At 38.7% G+C, this 27709-nt stretch overlaps 1 protein-coding gene across 1 annotated transcript in view; it reads left to right on the forward strand.

The window, feature by feature from the left end:
• LOC100445724 (EF-hand calcium-binding domain-containing protein 3) overlaps positions 1-27709 on the forward strand; it is a 544420-nt gene that overhangs the window by 226189 nt on the left and 290522 nt on the right. Inside the window, exons 43-45 of the mRNA XM_063718854.1 lie at positions 2717-2818; positions 16001-16054; positions 23029-23133. Of these exons, the coding sequence (XP_063574924.1) occupies positions 2717-2818; positions 16001-16054; positions 23029-23133 (261 nt within the window). The remainder of the gene's footprint in view (positions 1-2716; positions 2819-16000; positions 16055-23028; positions 23134-27709) is intronic.

The raw sequence follows: 27709 nt of genomic DNA on the forward strand, positions 1-27709 counted from the left end.
GAGATATATATATATGTATATGTAATTATATGTATATATCTAAGATGTGTGTATATGTATACTCTTAAAGTTTCCAAGTTTATTAGTGGGCTAGTAATGTAGTCACTTCTTTTAGGGTTATGAAATCTGTGCTACCCAAAGGAGAATGTCCTGATGTCCTGGGTTCTTCCTTTTTATCAGTATCAATACCTCAGTGTTATGTCATATTTTAGTTTAAGTTTTGTTCATATGTAGACTATAAATTTTTTTCCTGGAATTTCTACTGGGGTTTCTTTTTCTTTTTTTCTTGTCAAATGATGGAACCAATGAGCTCTTGGCCACATTAGTAACATCTTCCAGCTTCTTACTCATTCCGTATAATGGATTCTATTCCATTATATTGTCTATAATGATAGTTTATTTGGGAATATAATTAATATAATTCTAGGTTCAAAATTATTTTCCTTCAGAATTTTAAAAAACGTGAATCATTATTTATAAGAATCCCTTGTAGCTGATGAGAAGTTTAATAACAACCTAAGATCTGTTCATTTTCTTTTTCTTTTTTTTTTTTTTTTTGAAACGGAGTTTCGCTCTTGTTGCCCATGCTGGAGTGCAGTGGCGGGATCTCGGCTCACTGCAACCTCTGCCTCACAGGGTCAAGCGATTCTCCTGCCTCGGCCTCCCAAGTAGCTGGGATTACAGGTACCTGCCACCACGCCAGGCTAATTTTTGTATTTTTAATAGAGATGGGGTTTCACCATGTTGGCCAGGCTGGTCTCGAACTACTGACCTCAGGTAATCTGCCCACCTCGGCCTCCCAAAGTGCTGGGATTACAGGCGTGAGCTGCCACGCCTGGCCTGATTGTTATTTCTTTTCTCTTTGAGGCAAGACTTTTCTCCTTATCTTGGAAATCTGAAATTTTACAATGATGAGTTCAGTTGTAGATCTTTTTCATAGATTTTGCTTAGAACTCTATGGGCTTTCTAAACTTGAAGGTGCTTGTGTCTCTCTGAAGACCTGTTTTTTTTTAAGTTTGGCAATCTTTTAATTTTTTTCCAGAATCTTGAAGTTCTTACTAATAGTTTTTAACTTGTAAGGGTGCCTCCTTTTTATTCACTTCACATAGTCTCACATTCATGCATTATGAGTATACTATATTCCAGAATCTCTTTTAGCATATTAGAGATCTTTGTTGGTTTAAATTATCTTTCCTTTCCTTAATCATCTATTTATATAGTTAAGAATGAGAGACTGAATAGATCGTACCTGGTGGCCAATAAGAGTTTGTCTTCTTTTTGTATTTGTGAATTGGTTGAGCTCTTAGGTCTCCAGCATGAGTAAAAGCCCTGTGTATGAATGAAATGAATGAAATGTGTTGTCTGGCAAGCTTTGCTTCAGAGAGAGCAGGTAAAGAGGCAACAATTAGCTCAGAGGCCCTTTAAATGGCAGGATTAGTTGGGCTTTATTCTCAGTCACAAAAATCCACCTTAACGGCAGTGGTTTTCATTCTGTTGCTGGAGAGTTCTCCAGTATTTTGGTCAAGGAGTAAATGCTAAACTGCCTGTTCTTCTGTGACTCAGGGATTTTGGAGAAGGGGAGGTTGAGACTGGCTGGTACAAATGTTCCATAGGCAGACTTTCATTTAATCTCTTTATTTTCAAATTTTCCCTTCTTCCTGCCTTCTTAATTTTAAACTTAGTACCTGCCAAAACTGAGCATTGAGCTTTTCTTTTTTTTTTTTTTCTGGGCAAATTGGCTTTCTTCCCATCTTTACTTCTATCTACCTAGATCCTCCTCCTTTGAATAGTCTAGACTGTGGTTTCCTCCACTCTGTTTTATCAATTTGTATCTACTTGTTTACTTCTTTGTTATATGTCTCCCCAAAGTAGTATATAAACTACTTGAGACAGAGAATTTCTGTTTTGTTTACTGCCTTATCCATAGCACGTAGGATAGTGCCTGGTACACAGAAGACATTAAACAATCAAATGTTTAATGAATGAATAAATAAATGAACATACTGTGCTTTCATAAATACAAACTTCTCTTCTACTTATGCTCACATCTCCCCTTCCATATTTATTCTCTTTGAATTTATTATGAGTTTATTACCTTTTCCCCTTATTTTAATCATTTCAATTGTTTTAAAGGGGTCTTGGCAAGAAAAGGAGAAAAACGTGTCTTCATTGCCAGCCTTTAGGGTTACTTATGAGAACATTTTTCATGGGAAGAAAAACTCCTGTTCTTTTATGTGTTCATCTGTGTTTTGGCAGAAATCTTTTTTGTTTGTTTGTTTTTGCTAAGACGATAGAATTTGAAGATACTGACAATGAAAATTTTTTTATATTGCTAATGCAAACTTGGTTACAACCTAAATATCTATGGAAAAATCAACATGTGAAATAGTTATTGTGATCAGGTGAATATAGTCAACAACGGTAACTAATATATGAAGTTAGTCTCAAATTAAGCCACTGCTTTCAAGTAAAATTTGTATGGATCGATTGTCTATGTTATCATATAATGCCCAACAATTTTTACTGTGTCTTCAGCCATTCATTTATCCTCACATACTGAAGCATAATGAAGGGAATGATTTCTAATTCTTCTTATTCTAATAAACAATTCTCACTGTTTGTTGTTCTTAATGATAGTAAAGCACCATGTTTTCATACTTCAAAATCATTAGAAAAATCGTAATTTCTTGTTATGTACTTTTCTGTATCTTCAAAGAAAAAATTGAGATCTGTAACCTGGACAATTTCCTGAAAGATATGGGGATTGAGGTTACATATGAGGAATATACAGAGCTAGTAAATCATCTCCCAACCAGTGGTGAGTATTTCAATTATTTTGGTGCCTTTCAAAGAGGGCTTTGGGTTTAATTATAAGAAATACTGATACTGCACTTTGAATTACTATAAAAGTAAACAGAAATATCCAGTACTAAAGAAGGGGATATGTTTGTGTATGTATGTTTATTATTACTGTTATGATTTTTTTTGAAATGGACATTCAGATTTTAAATGAATATTAAGATTGTCATACAGAAAGTATTGGGACCCTAAATGACACTGACTAAACTATATAGTCTCAGAAACATCATTAAGGTCATTGGAAGGCTGAAACATAGGCAGGCAAAAGAAGAAATTTGGGGAATGGAGGTGAGGGAGGCGAAGATGAGGAATGAAAAGAGAAACAATAAGTTTAAGTTCCATTTTACAAGTTTTTAAGAACAACCTAAAGCAGTGTCATGAAATTCTAATTTACTTAGGTTAAACTGTCATAGTAATAAAGGTAGCTTTCATTGACACAATGCTTACTATCTAGTAGAGACTATGTTTACTTCACAATATTATTCCAAGAATACATGAAATAGTATATATAATGTCTAAAATAAATATTATTTTTCTTCCTATATATTGAATTATCAGTGTCAGAATATAGACGTAAAAAAAGTTGATGAGTTATTGCTTCAATAGAGTGGTGGAAGATTATAGCTATGCACTAGTCTTTGTATTAGTCCATTCTTGCATTGTTATAAAGAAATACCTGAGAGTGGGTGATTTATAAATAAAAGAGGTTTAATTGGTTTACAGTTCCATAGGACGTACAGAAAGCATAACCTGCTCAATGTCTGGGGAGGTCTCAGGAAACTTATAATTATGGCAGAAGGTGAAGGGGAAGCAGGCATGTCACATGGCTGAAGCAGGAGCAAGGGGTTGGGGAGGTGCTACGCACTTTTAAACAACCAGATCTGCCGAAAACGAACTCACTATCACAAGAAGAGCATGAAGGGGATGGTGGTAAGCCATGCATGAAAATCGAACCCCATGATCCAATCACTTCCCACCAGGCCCCACCTCCAACACTGGGGATTACAATTCGACATGAGATTTGAGTGGGGCCACATATCTCAGCTATATCAGTTTTTAATGAGAAAGAAATAGGTCTAATTCTTGCTCATTTGCTCATTTATTCATTTAACAAATACTTATCGAGGACCTGATGAATCAAACCTGTTCCTGCCATCAAGGAATTGTATAGTTCATTTGTGGTGAGGGGGAAATATATAAAGACAATTGGAAAGTAAAGTGTTAAAAGTGCCACAATTATTGAGAGTAAATAAACAATAAATATTTGAGGAATGATGGAAGGGGGGAAAGTAGAAGGAAGGAAATAATGGTTACTCTCAGGTAACTGTAAGTGGTTAAATCTGATGAGGTGGTTTAAAAAAAAAGAGCTGCTTCTACAAAAGTGGGCAAGGCAGTATTATACAGGAATTCTATCCTACAAATAATAGTGTTGAGGGAGCCATTGAAGATTTTCTTGTTTGAGAGTGACATCATCTTTTGTCCTTTAGACTTTAAAAAGTCTTCAGGGTAAATTTCATACACTTTTGCTCAGAAAAGGAACAAGGAAGACTCTTATCGATCTTCTCTTAACTGTATGTCAACCTCATTTCTCTCTCTCTCCTACCATACACTTCCAAGTCAGTGATCAAAATGAACTGGGCAGCTTGTTAAAAAAAAATTTAAACGTAGAAACACACACACACACACACACACACACACACACGTGCACTTGAGATGATCATGTGATTTTTGTTTTAAATTTTGTTTATGTGGTGTATCACATTTATTGACTTGCATATGTTAAGCTATCCCTGCATCCCCGGTATGAAACTCACCTGATCATGGTGGATTATCTTTTGATATGTTGTTGGATTCACTTAGCTAGTATTTTGTTAAGGATTTTAGCATCTATGTTGATCGAGGATATCGGTCTGTAGTTTTCTTTTTTGGTTATATTCTTTCCTGGTTTTGGTATTAGGGTGATGCTGGCTTTGTAGAATGAATTAGTGAGGTTTCCTTCTTTCTTTATCTTGTGGAATAGTGTCAAAAGTATTGGTACCAATTCTTTCAATGTCTGGTAGAATTCTGCTGTGAATCGTCTGGTCCTGGACTTTTTTTTGTTGTTAATTTTTAAATTACCGTTTCAATCTTGCAGCTTGTTATTGGTGTGTTCAGGGTATTTAATTCTTCCTGATTTAAGCTAGGAGGGTTGTATTTTTCCAGGAATTTATCCATTGCCTCTTCTAGGTTTTCTAGTTTATGTGCATAAAGGTGTTCATAGTAGCCTTGAATGATCTTTTGTATTTCAGTGGTGTCAATTTTAATATCTCCTGTTTCATTTCTTAGTGAGGTTATTTGGATTTTCTCTCTCCTTTTCTTGGTTAATCTTGCCAATGGTCTGTCAATTTTATTTATCTTTTCAAAGAACCAGCCTTGTGTTTCATTTATCTTTTTTTTTTTTTGTTTCAATTTCATTTAGTTCTGGTCTGATTTTGGTTATTTCCTTTCTTCTGCTGGGTTTGGGTTTGGTTTGTCCTTGCTTCTCTAGTTCCTTGAGGTGTGACCTTAGAGTGCCAGTTTGTGCTCTTTCAGTCTTTTGATGTAGGCGTTTAGGGCTGTGAGCTTTCCTCTTAGCACCACCTTTGCTGTATCCCAGAGGTTTTGATAGCTTGGGTCATTACTGTCATTCAGTTCTAAGAATTTTTAAATTTTCATCTCAATTTTGTTTTTGACCCAGTGGTCATTTAGGAGCAGGTTATTTAATTTCCATGTATTTTCATGATTTTGAAGGTCCCTTTTGGAGTTGATTTCCAGTTTTATTCCACTGTGGTCTGAGAGAGTGCTTGATATAATTTCAATTTTCTTAAATTTATTGAGGCTCATGTTATGGCCTATTATATGATCCATCTTGGAGAAAGTTCCATGCACTGTTGAATAGAATGTGTATTCCACGGTTGTTCTTTATGAAGTGTTCTTTATATATCTGTTAAGTCCATTTTTTCCAAGATATAGTGTCAATTTATTGTTTCTTTATTGATTTTCTATCTTGATGACTTCTCTAGTGCTGTCAGTGGAGTACTGAAGTCCTCCACTATTATTGTGTTGCTGTCTATCTCATTTCTTAGGTCTATTAGTAATTGTTTTATAAATTTGGGAGCTCCAGTGTTAGGTGCATATATGTTTAGGATTGTGATATTTTCTTGTTGGACAAGACCTTTTACCATTGTATACTGTCCCTCTTTATCTCTTTTAACCACTGTTGCTTTCAAGTTTGTTTTGTCTGATATAAAAATAGCTACCCCTGCTCGCTTTTGGTGTCCATTTGCATGAAATGTCTTTTTCCACCCCTTTGCTTTTATGTGAGTCATTACGTGTTAGTGAGTCTTCTGAAGGCAGCAGATATTTGGTTGGTGAGTTCTTATCCATTCTGTGGTTCTGTATCTTTTAAGTGGAGCATTTAGGCCATTTACGTTCAATGTTAATATTGAAACATGAGGTACCATTGCTTTCATCATGCTCCTTGTTGCTTGTGTACTTTGTGTTTTTTGTTTTTTGTTTTTGCTTTTTAACTTGTATTTTTGTGTTATAGGTCCTGTGTGATTTGTGCTTTAAAGAGGTTCTGTTTTGATGATGCTTTTTTCAAGATTTGTTTTAAGATTTACAGCTCCTTTTAGCAGTTCTTGTAGTGGTGGTTTGGTAATGGCGAATTCTCTCAGCATTTGTTTGTCTGAAAATGATTGTATCTTTCCTTCATATATGATGCTTAGTTTCACTGGATACAGAATTCTTGGCTGATAATTGTTTTGTTTGAGGAGGCTGAAGATGGGTCCCCAATCCCTTCTAGTTTGTAGGGTTTCTGCTGAGAAATCTGCTGTTAATCTGATAAATTTTCCTTTATAGGTTACCTGGTGCTTTTGTCTCATAGCTCTTAAGAATCTATCCTTTGTCTTAACTTTGGATAACCTGATGACAATGTGCCTAGGCAAAGATCTTTTTGTGATGATTTTCCCAGGTGTTCTTTATGCTTCTTATATTTGGCTGTCTAGGTCTCTTGCAAGGCTGGGGAAGTTTTCCTCGATTATTCCCCCAAATATGTTTTCCAGGCTTTTAGAATTCTCTTCTTCCTCAGGTACACTGATTATTCTTACATTTGGTTGTTTAACATAATCTCAGACTTCTTGGAGGCTTTGTTCATATTTTCTTATTCTTTTTTCTTTGTCTTTGTTGGATTGGGTTAATTCGAAGACCTCATCTTCGAGCTCTGAATTTCTTTCTTCTACTTGTTCAATTCTATTGCTGAGACTTGCTGAGACTTTCCAGAGCATTTTGCATTTCTAAAAGCATGTCCAAAATTTCCTGAATTTTTTACTGTTTTTTTCTTTAAGCTATCTATTTCCTTGAATATTTCTCCCTTCATTTCTTGTATCATATTTTGGATTTCCTTGCATTGGGCTTCACCTTTCTCTGGTCCCTCCCTGATTAGCTTAATAACTAACCTCTTGAATTATTTTTCAGGTAAATCAGGGATTTCTTCTTGGTTTGGATCCATTGCTGGTGAACTAGTGTGATTTTTTTAGGGGTGTTGAAGAGCCTTCTTTTGTCATATTACCAGGGTTGTTGTTCTGGTTCCTTCTCATTTGGGTAGGCTCTGTCAGAGGGAAGGTCTAGGGCTGAAGGCTGTTGTTCAGATTCTTTTGTCCCATGAGGTGTTCCCTTGATGTAGTACTCTCCCCGTTTTTCTATTGTAGCAGGAAGAGCCACCGACAAAACCCCTCAGACACCGAGTTAAAGAAGAAAGGGGTTTATTCGTCCAGGAGCATTGGCAAGACTCCTGTCTCAAGAGCTAAGCTCCCCGAGTGAGCAATTCCTGTCCTTTTTAAGGGCTCACAACTCTAAGGGGGTCTGTGTGAGAGGGTTGTGATTGGCTGCCAAGCAGTGGGTCTGTGACTGGGGGCTGCATGCACTGGTAATCAGAACAGAACAGAACAGGACAGGGATTTTTACAATGCTTTTCCATACAATGTCTGTAATCTATAGATAACATAACCAGTTAGGTCAGGGGTTGATCCTTAACTACCAGGCCCAGGGCCTGGCACCGGGCTGTCTGCCTGTGGATTTCATTTCTGCCTTTTAGTTTTTACTTCTTCTTTCTTTGGAGGCAGAAATTGGGCATAAGACAATATGAGGGGTGGTCTCCTCCCTTATTCCCCACCTTTGAGGCTCTCACTCATTTTATTAGTGGGAATTCTCACCTTCATCCTTACTACCTATGTCTTCCTGCATGACAGATCGATAGTGATTCAGGTAGTACACTTGTGCTGAGGCATTCTGGTGAACTAGAGTATCGATGAAACCTTTTACCATTTGAATGAGTACAGGTAGTAAATAAGGGATCAGTAAGCAGGTTCCTGTTATTACTCTAATTTTTATTATAAGAATTTTAAATTCTCCCAGCACTGGGAACCATTTTCAAACATGGCCTTGGGGTCAAATCCATGCCACACTTGTGCAGGCACATGTGCCTGTCAAGCAATTCAAACCAAGTCAAAAACAAAACCAAAACCAAAGTGCCGATAAAGGCATGCCATGGGTGATCAGGCCACGCTTCCACTCAAATGCAGTGGGCAAGTTCCCAACACCGGTCCTGTCAAGCAATTCAAACCAAGTCAAAACCAAAACCAAAACCAAAGTGCTGATAAAGGCATGCCGTGGGTAATCAGGACACGCATCCACTCAGACGGAGTGAGCAAGTTCCAAAGACCAGTCTTACCAAGTTTTAGATGCCCAGACTCCAAGTGCCACTTCCTTCCCAATGTTCAGCCACTGCGTTGATCCTCCACGGGGGCCTGCCACACACTGCTCTGATGAGGCATCCCACCGGGGCAACTGCCTACCCGGGAGCGCTCTCAGGATCTGCGTTGCTCGGGCTGGTTGAAGTCCCCCACAGGGATGTTCCACAGGGCAGGCTTAAGCCACCTAAGGAGCTGCCTCAACCATCTGCCAATCACCTCACTTCCCAGTCAGGGAACCAAGAAACGTAGCAGGAAGAGCCACAGACAAAACCCCTTAGACACTGAGTTAAAGAAGGAAGGGGTTTATTCTGCCGGGAGCATCAGTAAGACTCCTGTCTCAAGAGCCGAGCTCCCCGAGTGAGCAATTCCTGTCCTTTTTAAGGGCTCACAACTCTAAGGGGGTCCGCGTGAGAGGGTCATGATCAATTGAGCAAGCAGGGGGTATGTGACTGGGGGCTGCATGAACTGGTAATCAGAACAGAACAGAACAGGACAGGGATTTTTACAGTGCTTTTCCATACAATGTCTGGAATCAATAGATAACATAACCAGTTAGGTCAGGGGTTGATCTTTAACTACCAGGCCCAAGGTGTGGCGCTGGGCTGTCTGCCTGTGGATTTCATTTCTGCCTTTTAGTTTTTACTTCTTCTTTCTTTGGAGGCAGAAATTGGACATAAGACAATATGAGGGGTGGTCTCCTTCCTTACTATGGATGTGGCTTCCTGTGAGCTGAGCTGCAGTGATTGTTGTCTCTCTTCTGGGTCTAGCCACCCAGCCAGTCTACCCAGCTCCAGGCTGGTAATGGGGGTTGTCTGCACAGAGTCCTGTGATGTGAACTGTCTATGGGTCTCTCAGCTATGGATACCAGTGCCTGTTCCAGTAGATGTAGTGGAGGGTGCAGTGGACTCCATGAGGGTCCTTAGCTTTGGTCATTTAATGTTCTATTTTTGTGCTGGTTGCCCTCCTGCCAGGAAGTGGTGCTTTCAAGAGAGCATAAGCTGTCATAGTGTGGAGAGGTACCGGCGGTGGGCGGGGGCCCTAGAAATCCCAAGATTATATGCCCTTTGCCTTCCACTGCTAGGGTGGATAGGGAGGGGCCATTAGTAGGGATGGGGCTAGGCATGTCTGAGCTCAGACTCTCCTTGGGCAGGTCTTGCTGCGGCTGCTGTAGGAGATGTGGGTGGAGATTCCCAGGTCCCTGGGGTTGTGTACCTAGGGGGATTATGGCTGCCTCTGCTGAGTCATGCAGGTTGTCAGGGAAGTGGGAGAAAGCTGGCAGTCGCAGGCCTCACCCAGCTCCCATGCAAACTAAAGGGCTGGTCTCACTCCCACTGTGCCTACCCTCCTGCACAATAGCCCTGCCTGTCTCCAAGTGGAGGGCGAGACAGGTTTGAAAATTTGCCCAAGGCTATCTGCCTCCCAGCTGCAAGAGAAAAGGGTTTTAGTTCTTCCCCTACCTGTGAAGTCTGCACACCTGATTCGTGCCTTCTCCCGAGTTCTGGCCAGGAGGCTTCTTGCCCCCTCAAATTGTTACAAAATTCAGCTAGATAATTCCTTCTCTCCGTGTAGTTTTACCCCGTGGTCCTCTGGCCACCTTTCCAATGGATCCCTGTGATGTCAGGCAGGAATGGGCTGCTTGGGGACCCACCAAGCTCCCAGGGCCTTTCTGCTGCTTCCTCTACCCCCGTATTTCACTCAGCTCTCCAGCTTGACTTAGCTCCAGGTAAAGTCAGAAACTTCTCCCACAAACAGACCTTCAGTTTCTCCAGTGGGGGAGTGTGTTTGGGAGAAGAGGTTCTCCCTTTCCCACTTCCGCGGTTGGGGCACTCACAGTATTAGGGGTGTCTCCTGGGTCCTGCAGGAGGAGTCCACTTTCTCTTGGGATTGCTGGTTTGTTCTTGCAGTTGATCTGGAACTAAAATTCATAGTGCAAGTCTCTGCATGCTGCTCTGTCCGGAGCTGCAATCTAAAACTGCTTCCCATCTACCATGATCCCCTGAATCCTCCCTTTATTCTTATAAGATAAATATTCATTTAGACAGACAGACATCTACTGAGGTTGTCATCTGTGACAAGACATTGGGAGTAAAAACCAAATAAGCATCACAGTGTCTTTATCAGGAGTAGATTCCATCTCAGGAAACCACTTTCTTTGCACACCCATAAGAAGCAATTTCTCATCCATTGAAGTTATATCATGAAATTGCAGCAATTCAGTCACATTTTCAGGCTCCACTTCTAATTCTAGTTCTCTTGCTATTTCTACCATATCCACAGGTACTTCCTCCAAATGATTTCTTAAAGTTATCATGAAGGTTGGAGTCAACATTTTCCAAATTCCTGTGAATGTTGACATTTTGACCTCTACCCATGAGTCACAAATGTTCGTCATGGCATCTGGAGTGGTGAATCCTTTCCAGAAGGCTTTCAATTTACATTGTCCAGATCCATCAGAGGATCCATCTATGGCAGCTACAGCCTTACAAAATGTATTTGTTAAATAATAAGACTTGAAAGTCAAAATTATTCCTTGGTCCATGGGCTGCAGAATGGATATTGTGTTAGCAGGCATGGAAACAAGATTCATCTCCTTGTACTTCTCCTTCAGAGTTCTTGGGTTACTATCTGCATTGTCAGTGATCAGTAATATTTTGCAAAAAGTATTTTTTTTTGAGCACTGGGTCACAATAGTGGGCTTAAAATTTTTAGTAAATCATGCTGCAAACAGTATGCTGTCATCCAGGCTTTGTTGTTCCATTTATTGAGCACAGGCAGAGTAGATTTATCCTGTGCTAGTAGTATCTTAAGGGCCCTAGGATTTTCAGAATGTTTAATTAAATTAATGAATGACTTCAACTTAAAGTTACTAGTTGCATTAGCCCCTAACAAGAGAGTCAGCTTGTTTTTGACGATTTGATCCCAGGCATTAACTTCACCTCTCTAGCTATGAAAGTCCTAGATGGCACCTTCTTTCAATAGGCTGTTTCATCTCCATTGAAAATCTGTTGTTTAGTGGAGCCACTTTCATCAATTATCTCAGCCAGATTTTCTAGATAACTTGCTACAGCTTCTTTAGCACACTTGCTGCTTCACCTTGCACTTTTATGTTATGGAGATGGCTTCAGGTTTTGGGTTCAGGACATGTTGTGTTGCTTTGATCTTCTATCCAGACCACTAAAACTTTCTCCATATCAGTAATAAGGCTGTTTCTCTTTCTTTGTGTGTTCACTAGAGTAGCACTTTTTAATTCCTTGAAGAATTTTTCCTTTGCATTTACAAATTGGCTGTTTAGCACACGGGTCATAGCTGTCAGTTTATTTTGGCTTTTGATATGCTTTCTTCATTAAGCTTAATCATTTCTAGCTTTTGATTTAAAGTGAGAAATGTGAAACTCTTCCTTTCACTTGAACATTTAGAGGCCATTTATAGGGGTATCATCAATATTGTTGCATATCAGAGAACAGAGTGTCCCAAGGAGAGGGAGAGAGATGGGGGAATGGCCTGTACGTGGAGCAGTCAGAAGCCACAAAAACATATATTGATTAAATTCTGCATCTTGTATGTGCATGCTCGATGGCACCCCAAAACAATTACACTAGTAATATCAAAGATCACTGATCACAAATTACAACAAATATAATAATAATGAAAATGTTTGAAATATTGTGAGAATTATCAAAATGGTGACACAGAAATGTGAAATGAGAGCATGGCTTTGGAAAAGTGGCACTGGTAGACTTGCCTGACACAGGGTTGCTACAAACCTTCAATTTGTAAAAAACACAGTATCTGCAAAGTGCAGTAAGATGAGCACAATAAAATGAGGCATCCTGTAGAAGGAAGAAAATAATAAAGATAAGAGTAGAAATAAATGAAATAGGACTAGAAAACAGTAAAAAGAGTCAAAGAATCTAATAATTTGATTTGTAAAAACATAGACAAAATTGAAAACCTCTTTAGCTAAACTAAGAAAAAAGAGAAGACCCAATAAATAAAATCAGAAATGAAAAAGGAGACATCACAACTGACAGCACAGAAATACAAAGGATCATGAGACTGCTACAAACATTTATACATCAACAAATTGGATGATGTAGAAGAAATGGATAAAGCTATAGACAGATAGAGCCTATAAGGACTGAATCACAAAGATACAGAAAATCTGAAAGGATCAATAATGGGTAAGAAGGTTCAATCAGTAAAGAAAAGCCTCCATCAAGGGAAAGCCCAGGATCTGATGATTTCACTCCTCAATTCTGCCAGACAATTAAGAAAGAATTAACACAGGTCCTTTTCGAACTCTTCCAAAAAATTACGGTGAAGGGAATACTTCCAAACATATTTAATGAGGCCAGGATTACCTTGATACCAAATCCGGTTAGAACTTTATAAGAAAAGAAAATTACAGTTCAATATCCCTGATAAGTACAGATACAAAAGTCCTCAACAAAATGTTAGTGAACTGAATTCAACAGCACATTAAAGGGATCATTCACCATGATCAATTAGGGTTTATCTCAGGGATTCAAGGATGGTTCCAAATATGCAAATCCATAAATGTGATATATCACATTAACAGAATGAAGGACAGAAACCATATTATAATCGCAATAGCAGCAGGAAAGGCATTCAACAAAATTCAACATTCTTTTATGATAAAACTCTCAACAAATTAGGTACAAAAGGATTGTACATCAACACAATAAAGACCATATATGACAAACCCATAGCTAACAACATATTTACCTGAAAAGTTGAAAGCTTTTCCTCTTAACAGCAGCAACCAGAGAAGAATGCTGACTCTTGCCACTTCTAGTCAGCATAGTACTGGAAGTCCTAGCCAAATCAGTCAGGCAAGAGAAAGAAAGAAAAAGCATCCAAATTGGAAAGAAAGAAGTTAAATAGTCTGTTTGCAGATGGCATGATCTTACATATAGAAAATTCCAAACTTTCTACCAAAAAAACTGTTAGAAATAAAAAATGAATTCAGTAAAGTCACACTCAACATATACACTAACAATGAATTATCTGCAAAAAAACAGTCAAGGAAATATTTAGGAATCGATTTAGCCAAGGAAGTATAAGATCCGTGTACTGAAAAGTATAAAACATTGATGAAAGAAACTAAAGACACAAATAAGTGGAGTGATATCACATTCATGGATATTCCTTGTTCATGGATTAGAAGAATTGATAATGACAAAATGATAAAATGCCCATTCTACTCAAAGCAATGTGTTCTATGCAATGTATTCTAATCAATGTGTTCTAAGCAATGTGTTCAATGGAGTTACTATCCAAATTCCAGTTACCTTTTTACATAAATGGAAAAAACAATCCTAAATTTTATATGGAACTATAAGACTGAATAGTCATGCAATCCTGAACAAAAAGAACAAAGCTGGAGGCATCACACTACCAAATTTGAAAATCTACTACAAAGCTATAATAATCAAAACAGCATGGTATTGACCCCAAAACAGACACATAGACTAATGGAACAGAATAGAGAGACAAGAAATAAATTCATGGATTTATGGTTATTTAATTTTAGACAGAGGCTAAGAACATATAATAGGGAAAAGACAGTTTCTTCAATAAATGGTGTTGGAAAAGCTGAAATGAAATTAGACCTTTAATGTAGTCTGTTTTCTGCTGCTATAACAGAATACCACAGACTGGGTAGTTTATAAAGAGAAGATATTTATTTGTTTCATGGTATGGCGGCTGGAAGGTTCAAGAGCATGGCACTGGCATCTGGAGAGGGTCATCCCATGTTGGAAGGCAGAAAGCAGAAGTGAGCACTCAAGACAGAGAGAGGAAATTGGGCCGAACTCATCTTTTTATCAGGAGCCCTCTCCTATGATAATTATCCACTCCCTTAATAAGGGCATTAATCTGTTCAGGAAGTTAGAGCCCTCATAACCTAATAACTGCTTAAAGGCTCCACCTCCCAATACTGTGAAATTGGTACTTACATTTCAGCATGAGTTTCGGAGAGGACATTCAAACTATAGCAGCCCTAATTCACACAACATAAAAAAATCAATACAAAATGGGTTAAAGACTTAAACATAAGGCCTGAAACTGTAGAACTTCCAGAAGAAACATAGGGAACAGCTCCATGATATTTATTTGGGCAATGATTTTTCATATATGAACCCAAAAGTACAGGCAACAAAAGTGAAAATAGATAAATAATATTACATCAAAGTGAAAAGCTTCTACACAGCAAAGAAAATAAGGAACAGAGTGAAGAGACAAACTTTGGAATTGACAAGTATACTTATAAACCATACATCTGATAAGGGGTTAATATCCAAAATAAAAAGGAACTCAAACAACACAATAATAAGAATACAAAAAAAATTAAAAATGGGCAAAGGAGCTAAGGACCTGATGGATAGATTTCTCAAAAGAAGACATACAAATGGGGAACAGATATATGAAAAAATGCTCAACATCACTAATCATCAGGGAAATTAAAATTAAAATCACAATGCGATGTCACCTCACACCTGTTAGAATGGCTATTACTAGAAAGGCAAAAGGTAAGTATTGGCAAGGATGTGGATAAAGGGGAACTCTTGCACACTGTTGGTGGGAATGTAAAATAATATAGGCATTAAGGCAATCAGTGTGGAGATTGCCCAAAACATTAAAAATAGAACTCCCATATGATCAAAAAATTCCACTCCTGGATATATATATATATATATATATATATATATATATATATATATATATATAATGAAATCAGTGATATATATGCACAGTGGAATGCTATTCAGACTTTTAAAAGAAGGAAATTCTGTTATTTGCTATAATGTAGATGATCCTGGAGGACATTATATTAGTGAAATAAGCTAGTCACAGGAAGACAGATACCACTTGATTGCACTTATATGTGGAATTTTAAAAAGTCAGACTCATAGAAACAGAGTAAAACAGTGATTATCAGAGGCTGGTGGGTGCAGGAAATAGAAGGTTATTGGTCCAAAGATGCGAGATTTCAGTTAGACATGAGGAATAAGTTCAAGACATCTATTGTTCATCATGGTGACTGTAGTTAATAACCATGTATTATATGCTTGAAAACTACTAAAAGAGTAGACTTTGTGTTCACACTCCAAAAAAATGATAAGTATGTGAGACAATGCATAAGTTAAATAGTTTGATTTAGCCATTCCACAATGTATGCTTATATCAAACATGTTACACACCATAAATATATATAATTTTTGTCGACTAAAAAATAAATTTTAAAAGATTTGCTATTTATACTAATTTTCATAATTTTGAGTTATAGTGCTTTTTGACTTCCCATATTATTATTGCTTTTGTTTAAAACCTTGTATCTGTTCTCATAGCTGATGGGAAGATAACTCAACTTAAATTGATGGATATTATAAAGACTCTTAAAGGTGAGTAATAAGACATAAAATTAAAATCTTTAGCCTTCACAATAGTATTTTAATAAAGCTATTAAATGTTTGTCCTTGATTACGAGAATACATGTTCATAATACACAAAGCTTGTAGAAAACAAAGGAAGCATAAAGAAGGCAAAAAATCACCCCTAGTTTACAATGAAAGACAAAGATTACCAACATCTATATTTTGGTACCTTTCTTTTCATTCTTTTTTATATTTTGCACTGAAATTCTTGGTTTTGATTTTTAGGGTTTATATTATTTAATGAGTAAAAAAATGGTAATCATTTTATTGATTGATAATTTGTATCCACTGATACTGAGTTTGTTTCATGAACAAAGAATCACTGTACTACTGTAACGCTGAACAACTTCTATGATCTCTTTATATATTTTTTCTAAATAATGTAATTTACTCTGGCTTTCTTAAAGTGGTCATGTTTTTGACCTGCACGGAAGTATTGCTGTTATAAATTGGCAGTATTTAAGTTACTTTAGTAACTAAATACATAAGTAGAAATCTAGAAGGATTGGAGGAAGTAGAAAGGAACAAATACTACTTCTGGTGTAGATAGTAAGTAGTGGCCAAAATAATTGAATTGTTATCTACTGGTGAAATTTAGTGGTAGACAATTACCAACTTCACATTAAAAAAATTTGGCGGGGGGAGGAGCCAAGATGGCCGAATAGGAACAGCTCCGGTCTACAGCTCCCAGCGCGAGCGACGCAGAAGACGGGTGATTTCTGCATTTCCATCTGAGGTACCGTGTTCATCTCACTAGGGAGTGCCAGACAGTGGGCGCAGGTCAGTCGGTGAGCACACCGTGCGCCAGCCGAAGCAGGGGCGAGGCATTGCCTCACTCGGGAAGCGCAAGGGGTCAGGGAGTTCCCCTTCCAGGGGTGACAGACGGCACCTGGAAAATCGGGCCACTCCCACCCGAATACTGTGCTTTTCCGACGGGCTTAGGAAACGGTGCCCCAGGAGAGTATAGCCCGCACCTGGCTCAGAGGGTCCTACGCCCACGGAGTCTCGCTGATTGCTAGCACAGCAGTCTGAGATCAAACTGCAAGTCGGCAGCGAGGCTGGGGGAGGGGCGCCCGCCATTGCCCAGGCTCGCTTAGGTAAACAAAGCAGCCTGGAAGCTTGAACTGGGTGGAGCCCACCACAGCTCAAGGAGGCCTGCCTGCCTCTGTAGGCTCCACCTCTGGGGGCAGGACACAGACAAACAAAAAGACAGCAGTAACCTCTGCAGACTTAAATGTCCCTGTCTGACAGCTGTGAGGAGAGCAGTGGTTCTCCCAGCACGCAGCTGGAGATCTGAGAACGGGCTGACTGCCTCCTCAAGTGGGTCCCTGACCCCTGACCCCCGAGCAGCCTAACTGGGAGGCACCCCCCAGCAGGGGCAGACTGACACCTCACACGGCCGGCCAGGTACTCCAACAGACCTGCAGCTGAGGGTTCTGTCTGTTAGAAGGAAAACTAACAGAAAGGACATCCACACCAAAAACCCATCTGTACATCACCATCATCAAAGACCAAAAGTAGATAAAACCACAAAGATGGGGAAAAAACAGAGCAGAAAAACTGGAAACTCTAAAAACCAGAGTACCTCTCCTCCTCCAAAGGAACGCAGTTCCTCACCAGCAACGGAACAAAGCTGGACGGAGAATGACTTTGACGAGCTGAGAGAAGAAGGCTTCAGACGATCAAATTACTCCGAGCTACGGGAGGATATTCAAACCAAAGGCAAAGAAGTTGAAAACTTTGAAAAAAATTTAGAAGAATGTATAACTAGAATAACCAATACAGAGAAGTGCTTAAAGGAGCTGATGGAGCTGAAAACCAAGGCTCGAGAACTACATGAAGAATGCAGAAGCCTCAGGAGCCGATGCGATCAAATGGAAGAAAGGGTATCAGCCCTGGAAGATGAAATGAATGAAATGAAGCAAGAAGGGAAGTTTAGAGAAAAAAGAATAAAAAGAAACGAGCAAAGCCTCCAAGAAATGTGGGACTATGTGAAAAGACCAAATCTACGTCTGATTGGTGTACCTGAAAGTGACGGGGAGAATGGAAACAAGTTGGAAAACACTCTGCAGGATATTATCCAGGAGAACTTCCCCAATCTAGCAAGGCAGGCCAACATTCAGATTCAGGAAATACAGAGAACGCCACAAAGATACTCCTCGAGAAGAGCAACTCCAAGACACATAATTGTCAGATTCACCAAAGTTGAAATGAAGGAAAAAATGTTAAGGGCAGCCAGAGAGAAAGGTCGGGTTACCATCAAAGGGAAGCCCATCAGACTAACAGCGGATCTCTCGGCAGAAACCCTACAAGCCAGAAGAGAGTGGGGGCCAATATTCAACATTCTTAAAGAAAAGAATTTTCAACCCAGAATTTCATATCCTGCCAAACTAAGCTTCATAAGTGAAGGAGAAATAAAATACTTTACAGACAAGCAAATGCTGAGAGATTTTGTCACCACCAGGCCTGCCCTAAAAGAGCTCCTGAAGGAAGCGCTAAACATGGAAAGGCACAACCGGTACCAGCCACTGCAAAATCATACCTAAATGTAAAGAACATCGAGACTAGGAAGAGACTGCATCAACTAACGAGCAAAATATCCAGCTAACATCATAATGACAGGATCAAATTCACACATAACAATATTAACTTTAAATGTAAATGGACTAAATGCTCCAATTAAAAGACACAGACTGGCAAACTGGATAAAGACTCAAGATCCATCAGTGTGCTGTATTCAGGAAACCCATCTCACGTGCAGAGACACACATAGGCTCAAAATAAAAGGATGGAGGAAGATCTACCAAGCAAATGGAAAACAAAAAAAGGCAGGGGTTGCAATCCTAGTCTCTGATAAAACAGACTTTAAACCAACAAAGATCAAAAGAGACAAAGAAGGCCATTACATAATGGTAAAGGGATTAATTCAACAAGAAGAGCTAACTATCCTAAATATATATGCACCCAATACAGGAGCACCCAGATTCATAAAGCAAGTCCTGAGTGACCTACAAAGAGACTTAGACTCCCACACATTAATAATGGGAGACTTTAACACCCCACTATCAACATTAGACAGATCAACGAGACAGAAAGTCAACAAGGATACCCAGGAATTGAACTCAGCTCTGCACCAAGCGGACCTAATAGACATCTACAGAACTCTCCACCCCAAATCAACAGAATATACATTTTTTTCAGCACCACACCACACCTATTCCAAAATTGACCATATACTTGGAAGTAAAGCTCTCCTCAATAAATGTAAAAGAACAGAAATTGTAACAAACTGTCTCTCAGATCACAGTGCAATCAAGCTAGAACTCAGGATTAAGAATCTCACTCAAAACCGCTCAACTACGTGGAAACTGAACAACCTGCTCCTGAATGACTACTGGGTACATAACGAAATGAAGGCAGAAATAAAGATGTTCTTTGAAACCAACGAGAACCAAGACACAACATACCAGAATCTCTGGGATGCATTCAAAGCAGTGTGTAGAGGGAAATTTATAGCACTAAATGCCCACAAGAGAAAGCAGGAAAGATCCAAAATTGACACCCTAACATCACAATTAAAAGAACTAGAAAAGCAAGAGCAAACACATTCAAAAGCTAGCAGAAGGCAAGAAATAACTAAAATCAGAGCAGAACTGAAGGAAATAGAGACACAAAAAACCCTTCAAAAAATAAATGAATCCAGGAGCTGGTTTTTTGAAAGGATCAACAAAATTGATAGACCGCTAGCAAGATTAATAAAGAAAAAAAGAGAGAAGAATCAAATAGATGCAATAAAAAATGATAAAGGGGATATCACTACCGATCCCACAGAAATACAAACTACCATCAGAGAATATTACAAACACCTCTATGCAAATAAACTAGAAAATCTAGAAGTAATGGATAAATTCCTCGACACATACACCCTCCCAAGACTAAACCAGGAAGAAGTTGAATCTCTGAATAGACCAATAACAGGAGCTGAAATTGTGGCAATAATCAATAGCTTACCAACCAAAAAAAGTCCAGGTCCAGATGGATTCACAGCCGAATTCTACCAGAGGTACAAGGAGGAGCTGGTACCATTCCTTCTGAAACTATTCCAATCAATAGAAAAAGAGGGAATCCTCCCTAACTCATTTTATGAGGCCAGCATCATCCTGATACCAAAGCCTGGCAGAGACACAACAAAAAAAGAGAATTTTAGACCAATATCCTTGATGAACATTGATGCAAAAATCCTCAATAAAATACTGGCAAACAGAATCCAGCAGCACATCAAAAAGCTTATCCACCATGATCAAGTGGGCTTCATCCCTGGGATGCAAGGCTGGTTCAATATACGCAAATCAATAAATGTAATCCAGCATATAAACAGAACGAAAGACAAAAACCACATGATTATCTCAATAGATGCAGAAAAGGCCTTTGACAAAATTCAACAACCCTTCATGCTAAAAACTCTCAATAAATTAGGAATTGATGGGACGTATCTCAAAATAATAAGAGCTATTTATGACAAACCCACAGCCAATATCATACTGAATGGGCAAAAACTGGAAGCATTCCCTTTGAAAACTGGCACAAGACAGGGATGCCCTCTCTCACCACTTCTATTCAACATAGTGTTGGAAGTTCTGGCCAGGGCAATTAGGCAGGAGAAGGAAATCAAGGGTATTCAATTAGGAAAAGAGGAAGTCAAATTGTCCCTGTTTGCAGATGACATGATAGTATATCTAGAAAACCCCATTGTCTCAGCCCAAAATCTCCTTAAGCTGATAAGCAACTTCAGCAAAGTCTCAGGATACAAAATCAATGTGCAAAAATCACAAGCATTCTTATACATCAATAACAGACAAACAGAGAGCCAAATCATGAGTGAACTCCCATTCACAATTGCTTCAAAGAGAATAAAATACCTAGGAATCCAACTTACAAGGGATGTGAAAGACCTCTTCAAGGAGAACTACAAACCACTGCTCAAGGAAATAAAAGAGGATACAAACAAATGGAAGAACATTCCATGCTCATGGGTAGGAAGAATCAATATCATGAAAATGGCCATCCTTCCCAAGGTAATTTACAGATTCAATGCCATCCCCATCAAGCTACCAATGACTTTCTTCACAGAATTGGAAAAAACTACTTTAAAGTTCATATGGAACCAAAAAAGAGCCCGCATCGCCAAGTCAATCCTAAGCCAAAAGAACAAAGCTGGAGGCATCACACTACCTGACTTCAAACTATACTACAAGGCTACAGTAACCAAAACAGCATGGTACTGGTACCAAAACAGAGATATAGATCAATGGAACAGAACAGAGCCGTCAGAAATAATGCCACATATCTACAAGTATCTGATCTTTGACAAACCTGACAAAAACAAGAAATGGGGAAAGGATTCCCTATTTAATAAATGGTGCTGGGAAAACTGGATAGCCATATGTAGAAAGCTGAAACTGGATCCCTTCCTTACACCTTATACAAAAATCAATTCAAGATGGATTAAAGACTTAAATGTTAGACCTAAAACCATAAAAACCCTAGAAGAAAACCTAGGCATTACCATTCAGGACATAGGCATGGGCAAGGACTTCATGTCTAAAACACCAAAAGCAATGGCAACAAAAGCCAAAATTGACAAATGGGATCTAATTAAACTCAAGAGCTTCTGCACAGCAAAAGAAACCACCATCAGAGTGAACAGGCAACCTACAAAATGGGAGAAAATTTTCGCAACCTACTCATCTGACAAAGGGCTAATATCCAGAATCTACAATGAACTCCAACAAATTTACAAGAAACAAACAAACAACCCCATCAAAAAGTGGGCGAAGGACATGAACAGACACTTCTCAAAAGAAGACATTTATGCAGCCAAAAAACACATGAAAAAATGCTCACCGTCACTGGCCATCAGAGAAATGCAAATCAAAACCACAATGAGATACCATCTCACACCAGTTAGAATGGCAATCATTAAAAAGTCAGGAAACAACAGGTGCTGGAGAGGATGTGGAGAAATAGGAACACTTTTACACTGTTGGTGGGACTGTAAACTAGTTCAACCCTTGTGGAAGTCAGTGTGGCGATTCCTCAGGGATCTAGAACTAGAAATTCCATTCGACCCAGCCATCCCATTACTGGGTATATACCCAAAGGACTATAAATCATGCTGCTATAAAGACACATGCACACGTATGTTTATTGCGGCATTATTCACAATAGCAAAGACTTGGAACCAACCCAAATGTCCAACAATGATAGACTGGATTAAGAAAATGTGGCACATCTACACCATGGAATACTATGCAGCCATAAAAAATGATGAGTTCACGTCCTTTGTAGGGACATGGATGAAATTGGAAATCATCATTCTCAGTAAACTATCGCAAGAACAAAAAACCAAACACCGCATATTCTCACTCATAGGTGGGAATTGAACAATGAGAACACATGGACACAGGAAGGGGAACATCACACTCTGGGGACTGTTGTGGGGTGGGGGGAGGGGGGAGGGATAGCATTGGGAGATATACCTAATGCTAGATGACGGGTTGGTGGGTGCAGCGCACCAGCATGGCACATGTATACATATGTAACTTACCTGCACATTGCGCACATGTACCATAAAACCTAAAGTATAATAATAAAAAAAAAAAAAAAAAATCACTGAAAAAAAAAAAAAAAAAAAAAAAAAATTTGGCTTACACTGGTTGTCAGAGGTATAATTTTGATCCTTGAACAAGGACTAATGGTATCAGGTTCTGTTGCTAATTTTGCTATTTATTTATATGTATTTTAAAACAAACTTAATCATGCAAGTTTGCTTAAAAGCACAACATGCACAGAGTACTTTTATCTCAGATATTATGTTATGTATATGTGTGCACATAGATAAACAGATTTTTTTCCCTCTAATTTGTCTCATCTTTCTTAAGGAGACAAGGTTAATGCTAAAAAGCCTAACAATATTCAGGAGACGTTAGGAGTGGAGCTCACAAATAAGGAATTTTGGAATCTACAAGAACACTTACCAGTTGATGGTAAACATTTCTGGCATTGCTGATATTTTTAGAGGAGCATATCTTATCTATGAGAATTAGTTAAACAATACCCATTTTGCCATATTGCAGCTTTGAAATGTATTCAGAAAGGTTAACTCTTAAATATGTTAAAATATTGTCTTCTCTTACAATTCTTTGGTGTTATTGGCAGGCTTACACAATATCTGAGAGTGACTCTACTATGAGTGACTTAACTTAGGAAAAGAAAAACAGATAAAGGAAAATAAGAAGGTAAATGAGTAGACATAGAAGGAAAGAGAAGGCCTGAAAGTAAGATACTAAGAAATGGAGAAGAAGGCCAGGAGGAGGTTAGGCAATCAGAGTTTCAACAGTTCTTGGACCAGAAATGGGGCAGGCTGAAGATCACTCATAGGTGTGTTCTGATTCTTTTTTTTTCTTCAACTTTTATTTTAAATTGCGGGGTTCACGTGCAGGATGTGCAGGTTTGTTACATAAGTAACGTGTGCCATGGTGGTTTGCTGCACAGCTCAACATATCACCTAGGTATTAAGGCCAGCATCCATTAGCTATTCTTCCTGATGCTCTTCCCCTTACCCCCAGTGGCAGGTCCCAGTGTATGTTGTTCCCCCAATGTGTCCATGTGTCTCATCGTTCAGCTACCACTTATAAGTGAGAACATGCGGTGTTTGATTTTCTGTTCCTGCATTAGTTTGCTAAGGATAATGGCTTCCAGCTCCATCCATGTCCCTGCAAAGGACATGGTCTAATTCCTTTTTATGGCTGCATAATATTCTATGGTGTATATGTACCACATCTTCTTTATCCACTCTATCATTGATGGGCATTTGGGTTGATTCCATGTCTTTGCTATTGTGAATAGTGCTGCAATGGACATACTCATGCATGTATCTTTGTAACAGAATTATTTCTATTCCTTTGGGTACATACCCAGTAACCAGATTGCTGGGTCAAATGGTATTTCTGGTTCTAGATCTTTGAGGAATCACCACACCATTTTCACAATGGTTGAACTAATTTACATTCTCACCAACAGTAGAAAAGCATTCCTATTTCTCTCAGGGAAATGCAATTTAAAACATAAATAGATATCACTATTCATCCACTAGAAAAGCTAAAAATAAAAAGATCAACAGTACCCAGTGTTGGTAGTGATGTGGAGCAATTGAAACTCATATAATTGCTAGAGGGTCTTCTAATCACTGTGGAGATTAGCATGGTAATTTCTTAAGAAACCGAACATAAACTTACCATAAAACTCAGCATTCTCACTCCTATATATTTTTCCAAAAGAAAGAAATATAAATGTTCTCAAAAATATTTGTCCATGAATGCTCATAGCTTTATTCGTAAGAGTTAAAAATTAGAAATAATCCTAATGTCCATCTACCTGCAAAGGGATCAACAAAGTATAGTATTCATACAACAGAATATTACTCAGCAATATAAATGAATGATTTACTGATAACAGGCAACATTCTGGATGAATTTCAAAAACATTATGCTGAGTAAAAGAAGACAGACACAAAATAATACTGACTACATGATACTTTTTATGAAATTCAAGGACAAGCAAACATAATACCAGAAAATACATCAGTGATTGTTTAGATTTATGTTTTAGAGGGACCGACAGCATAGAAAGGGAACTTTTGGGGGGTGATGGAAATGTTTTATATCATAATTTTAGTGTTGTTTACATGAGTTTATGTATTTGTCAAAACTTACCACACCGAACACTTAAAATTGTGGTTTATCATATGTAAATTATGCCTCAACAAAGTTTATTTAAAAAGAGAAATGGAAGTATCAGATACACAGTTTTTAAATAGTTACTCTCAGGGATGGGAAGGAACAAGGTGAACAAGGTGAATAAAACTGGAAAAGAGGATACACTTAAAAAATGTATCTTTCTTTTTTTTTTTTTTTTTTTTTTTGAGACAGAGTCTCCCTCTTGTCGCCCAGGCTGGAATGCAGTGGCACAATCTTGGCTCACTGCAACCTCCACCTCCTGGGTTCAAGCAATTCCCCTGCCTCAGCCTCCTGAGTAGCTGGGATTACAGGCGCCTGCCACCATGTCCAGCTAATTTTTGTATTTTTAGCGAGGACGGGGTCTCACCATGTTGCCCATGCTGTCCACGAACTCCTGACCTCAAGTGATCTGCTCGCCTTGGCCTCCCAAAGTGTTGGGGTTACAGGCGTGAGCCACCGTGCCCAGCCTCCTATTTTGAATAAATATTTAACTTTGGATTTTTGTAAATATTTTACATAATTATTTAGCAATTTTTTAAAAAGCAGTTTCTAAAAATTGAAAGCAAAATCAGATGAACCTAACTTTATATTGATTTGGTAGCTTAAAACATAGAAAGGAACTACTTCAAACAATTTTATAAAAAATACGAATTTGACTGTGCACCCCTGAATAGAATATCAAAGGACAAAAATATCTGCAAAGAATGATGACAATAACCCTGAAAATATTTTCAACAATGAGCTTATTATTGTTAGCTTTTGTGGCATTATTCTGAGACTCTTGTGTATATACTGTGGGATAAAGCAAATGAGTCATTATGTTGGTATTGTTGAGAATGGTGACTTTTGGCATAGGAGAAAGGAAATATTAATTTAGAGAAATGAGATTTCCTTTAAAACACCCTGGATTGTGAATATATTACTATGAATTCATGATGTAATTTATCTTAAAAATGCATATTTCCTAATTATGTCCATGGAAAAGGCCTGGAACCAATTACTAACTAGCCTTTTATTGAAGAGCACCCCTGTGTCATTCCAATGACCAACTCTCTGACACTGAGTGTCCTACAATTCAATTGAGTTCTGACACTGACTACCTAGAGTTAGCATGGGCCCCACAGTTTAAAATGCTTAATACCACGAGACTACTTTTACTTTAGATGCCAGCCATAAGTCAGTGGGCCATCCACACTGCTGACCAACCAGTTTAAAAATTCAGGGATTCCTACATCCAACCCCTGCTTGGGTTCACAAATTTACTAGAACAAGTCACAGAACTCAGGAAAACACTATACTTAAGATTACTGGTTTATTATAAAGGATACACATGAACAGCTAGATGAAGAGATACATAGAGTGGCAAGGTGGGTGTGGACAGAGCTTCTGTGCCTTCTTTAAGCATGCCATCCTCCTAGCACATTAATATTATTTACCAACCCAGCAGTTCTCCAAGCCTTCTTGTTTCAGAGTTTTTATCTCGGGTTTCATTATATAGGCATGACTCATTAAATCATTGGTCATATGATTGAACTCAATCTCTAGTCCCTTTCTCTTCTCCAGAGGTCAGGGCATGGGGGTGGGGCTGAAAATTTAAACTCTCTAATCACATGGTTGGTTTTCTTGTAACCAACCTCCTCTTGCCCAAGCTATCCAGGGATCCATGCCATGAGTTACTTCATTAGCATAACTCAAGTATGATCTAAAGGGGTTCCTTATAAATAACAAAGACACTCTCATCACTCTGCGACAGGAACTGAGGACCAAGACAAAATACATTTTTATTACAACACAGCCCCTAAAACCCAGATTGCAGTCTCCAAATTCTGTATCTCCCTTCTTTATTTTTTTTATTTTTTAATTTTTTAATTTTTTAATTTTTTATTTTTTATCATACTTTAAGTTTTAGGGTACATGTGCACAATGTGCAGGTTAGTTACATATGTATACATGTGCCATGCTGGTGTGCTGCACCCATTAATTCATCATTTAGCATTAGGTGTATCTCCTAATGCTATCCCTCCCCCCTCCCCCCACCCCACAACAGTCCCCAGAGTGTGATGTTCCCCTTCCTGTGTCCATGTGTTTTCATCGTTCAGTTCCCATCTATGATGACTTGGAACCAACCCAAATGTCCCTTCTTTAAAAGGAAGCATGGTGTTATCGGCAGAACGTATCCAAGACGTGGCATCAAAGTGTGTTAGCAACAGTGAATCAGTACAGGCCTGCAGCAACCTCAGTTCTTGCCTCCTCAGAAGAAAGAATTTGACTGAGGGGCATAAGGCAGAAAGAGAGACTGAGGCAAGTTTTAGAGTAGGAGTGAAAGTTTATTAAAAAGCTTTACCACAGGAACAAAAGAAAGGAAGGTACACTTGGAAGAGGGCAAAGCGGGCGACTTGAAAGACAAGTGCACAGTTTGACCTTTTGACATGGGGTTTTATATGTTGACATAATTCCAGAGTCTTGCATCCCTTCTACCCTGATTTTTCCCTGGGGGTGGGCTGTCCACATGCACAATGGCCTACTAGCGCTTGCAAGGAGAGCATGCACAGTGTGTTTACTGGAGTTGTATGCCTTGTTCACTTGAGGTGTTCTTCCCTTACCAGCTGAATGTCCCTAGAAGGTCATATACCAGTTAAACTCTGTCATTTTGCTTCTTAATGCACATGCTTGAGCCCACTCACCCAACTCCTGAGATCTTATTGGGAAGCTTCTGATCACCAGTTTTAGGTGTTTCTGTTTATTGAGAGACTACCTTTTCCTGGTGCTGGCTGTGACAGATTATATTTTCAGAGAGAGAGTTAACAACCACCTGACCAGCACC

Source organism: Pongo abelii, chromosome 19 (assembly GCF_028885655.2).
Source record: "Pongo abelii isolate AG06213 chromosome 19, NHGRI_mPonAbe1-v2.0_pri, whole genome shotgun sequence".
NCBI lineage: Eukaryota > Metazoa > Chordata > Mammalia > Primates > Hominidae > Pongo > Pongo abelii.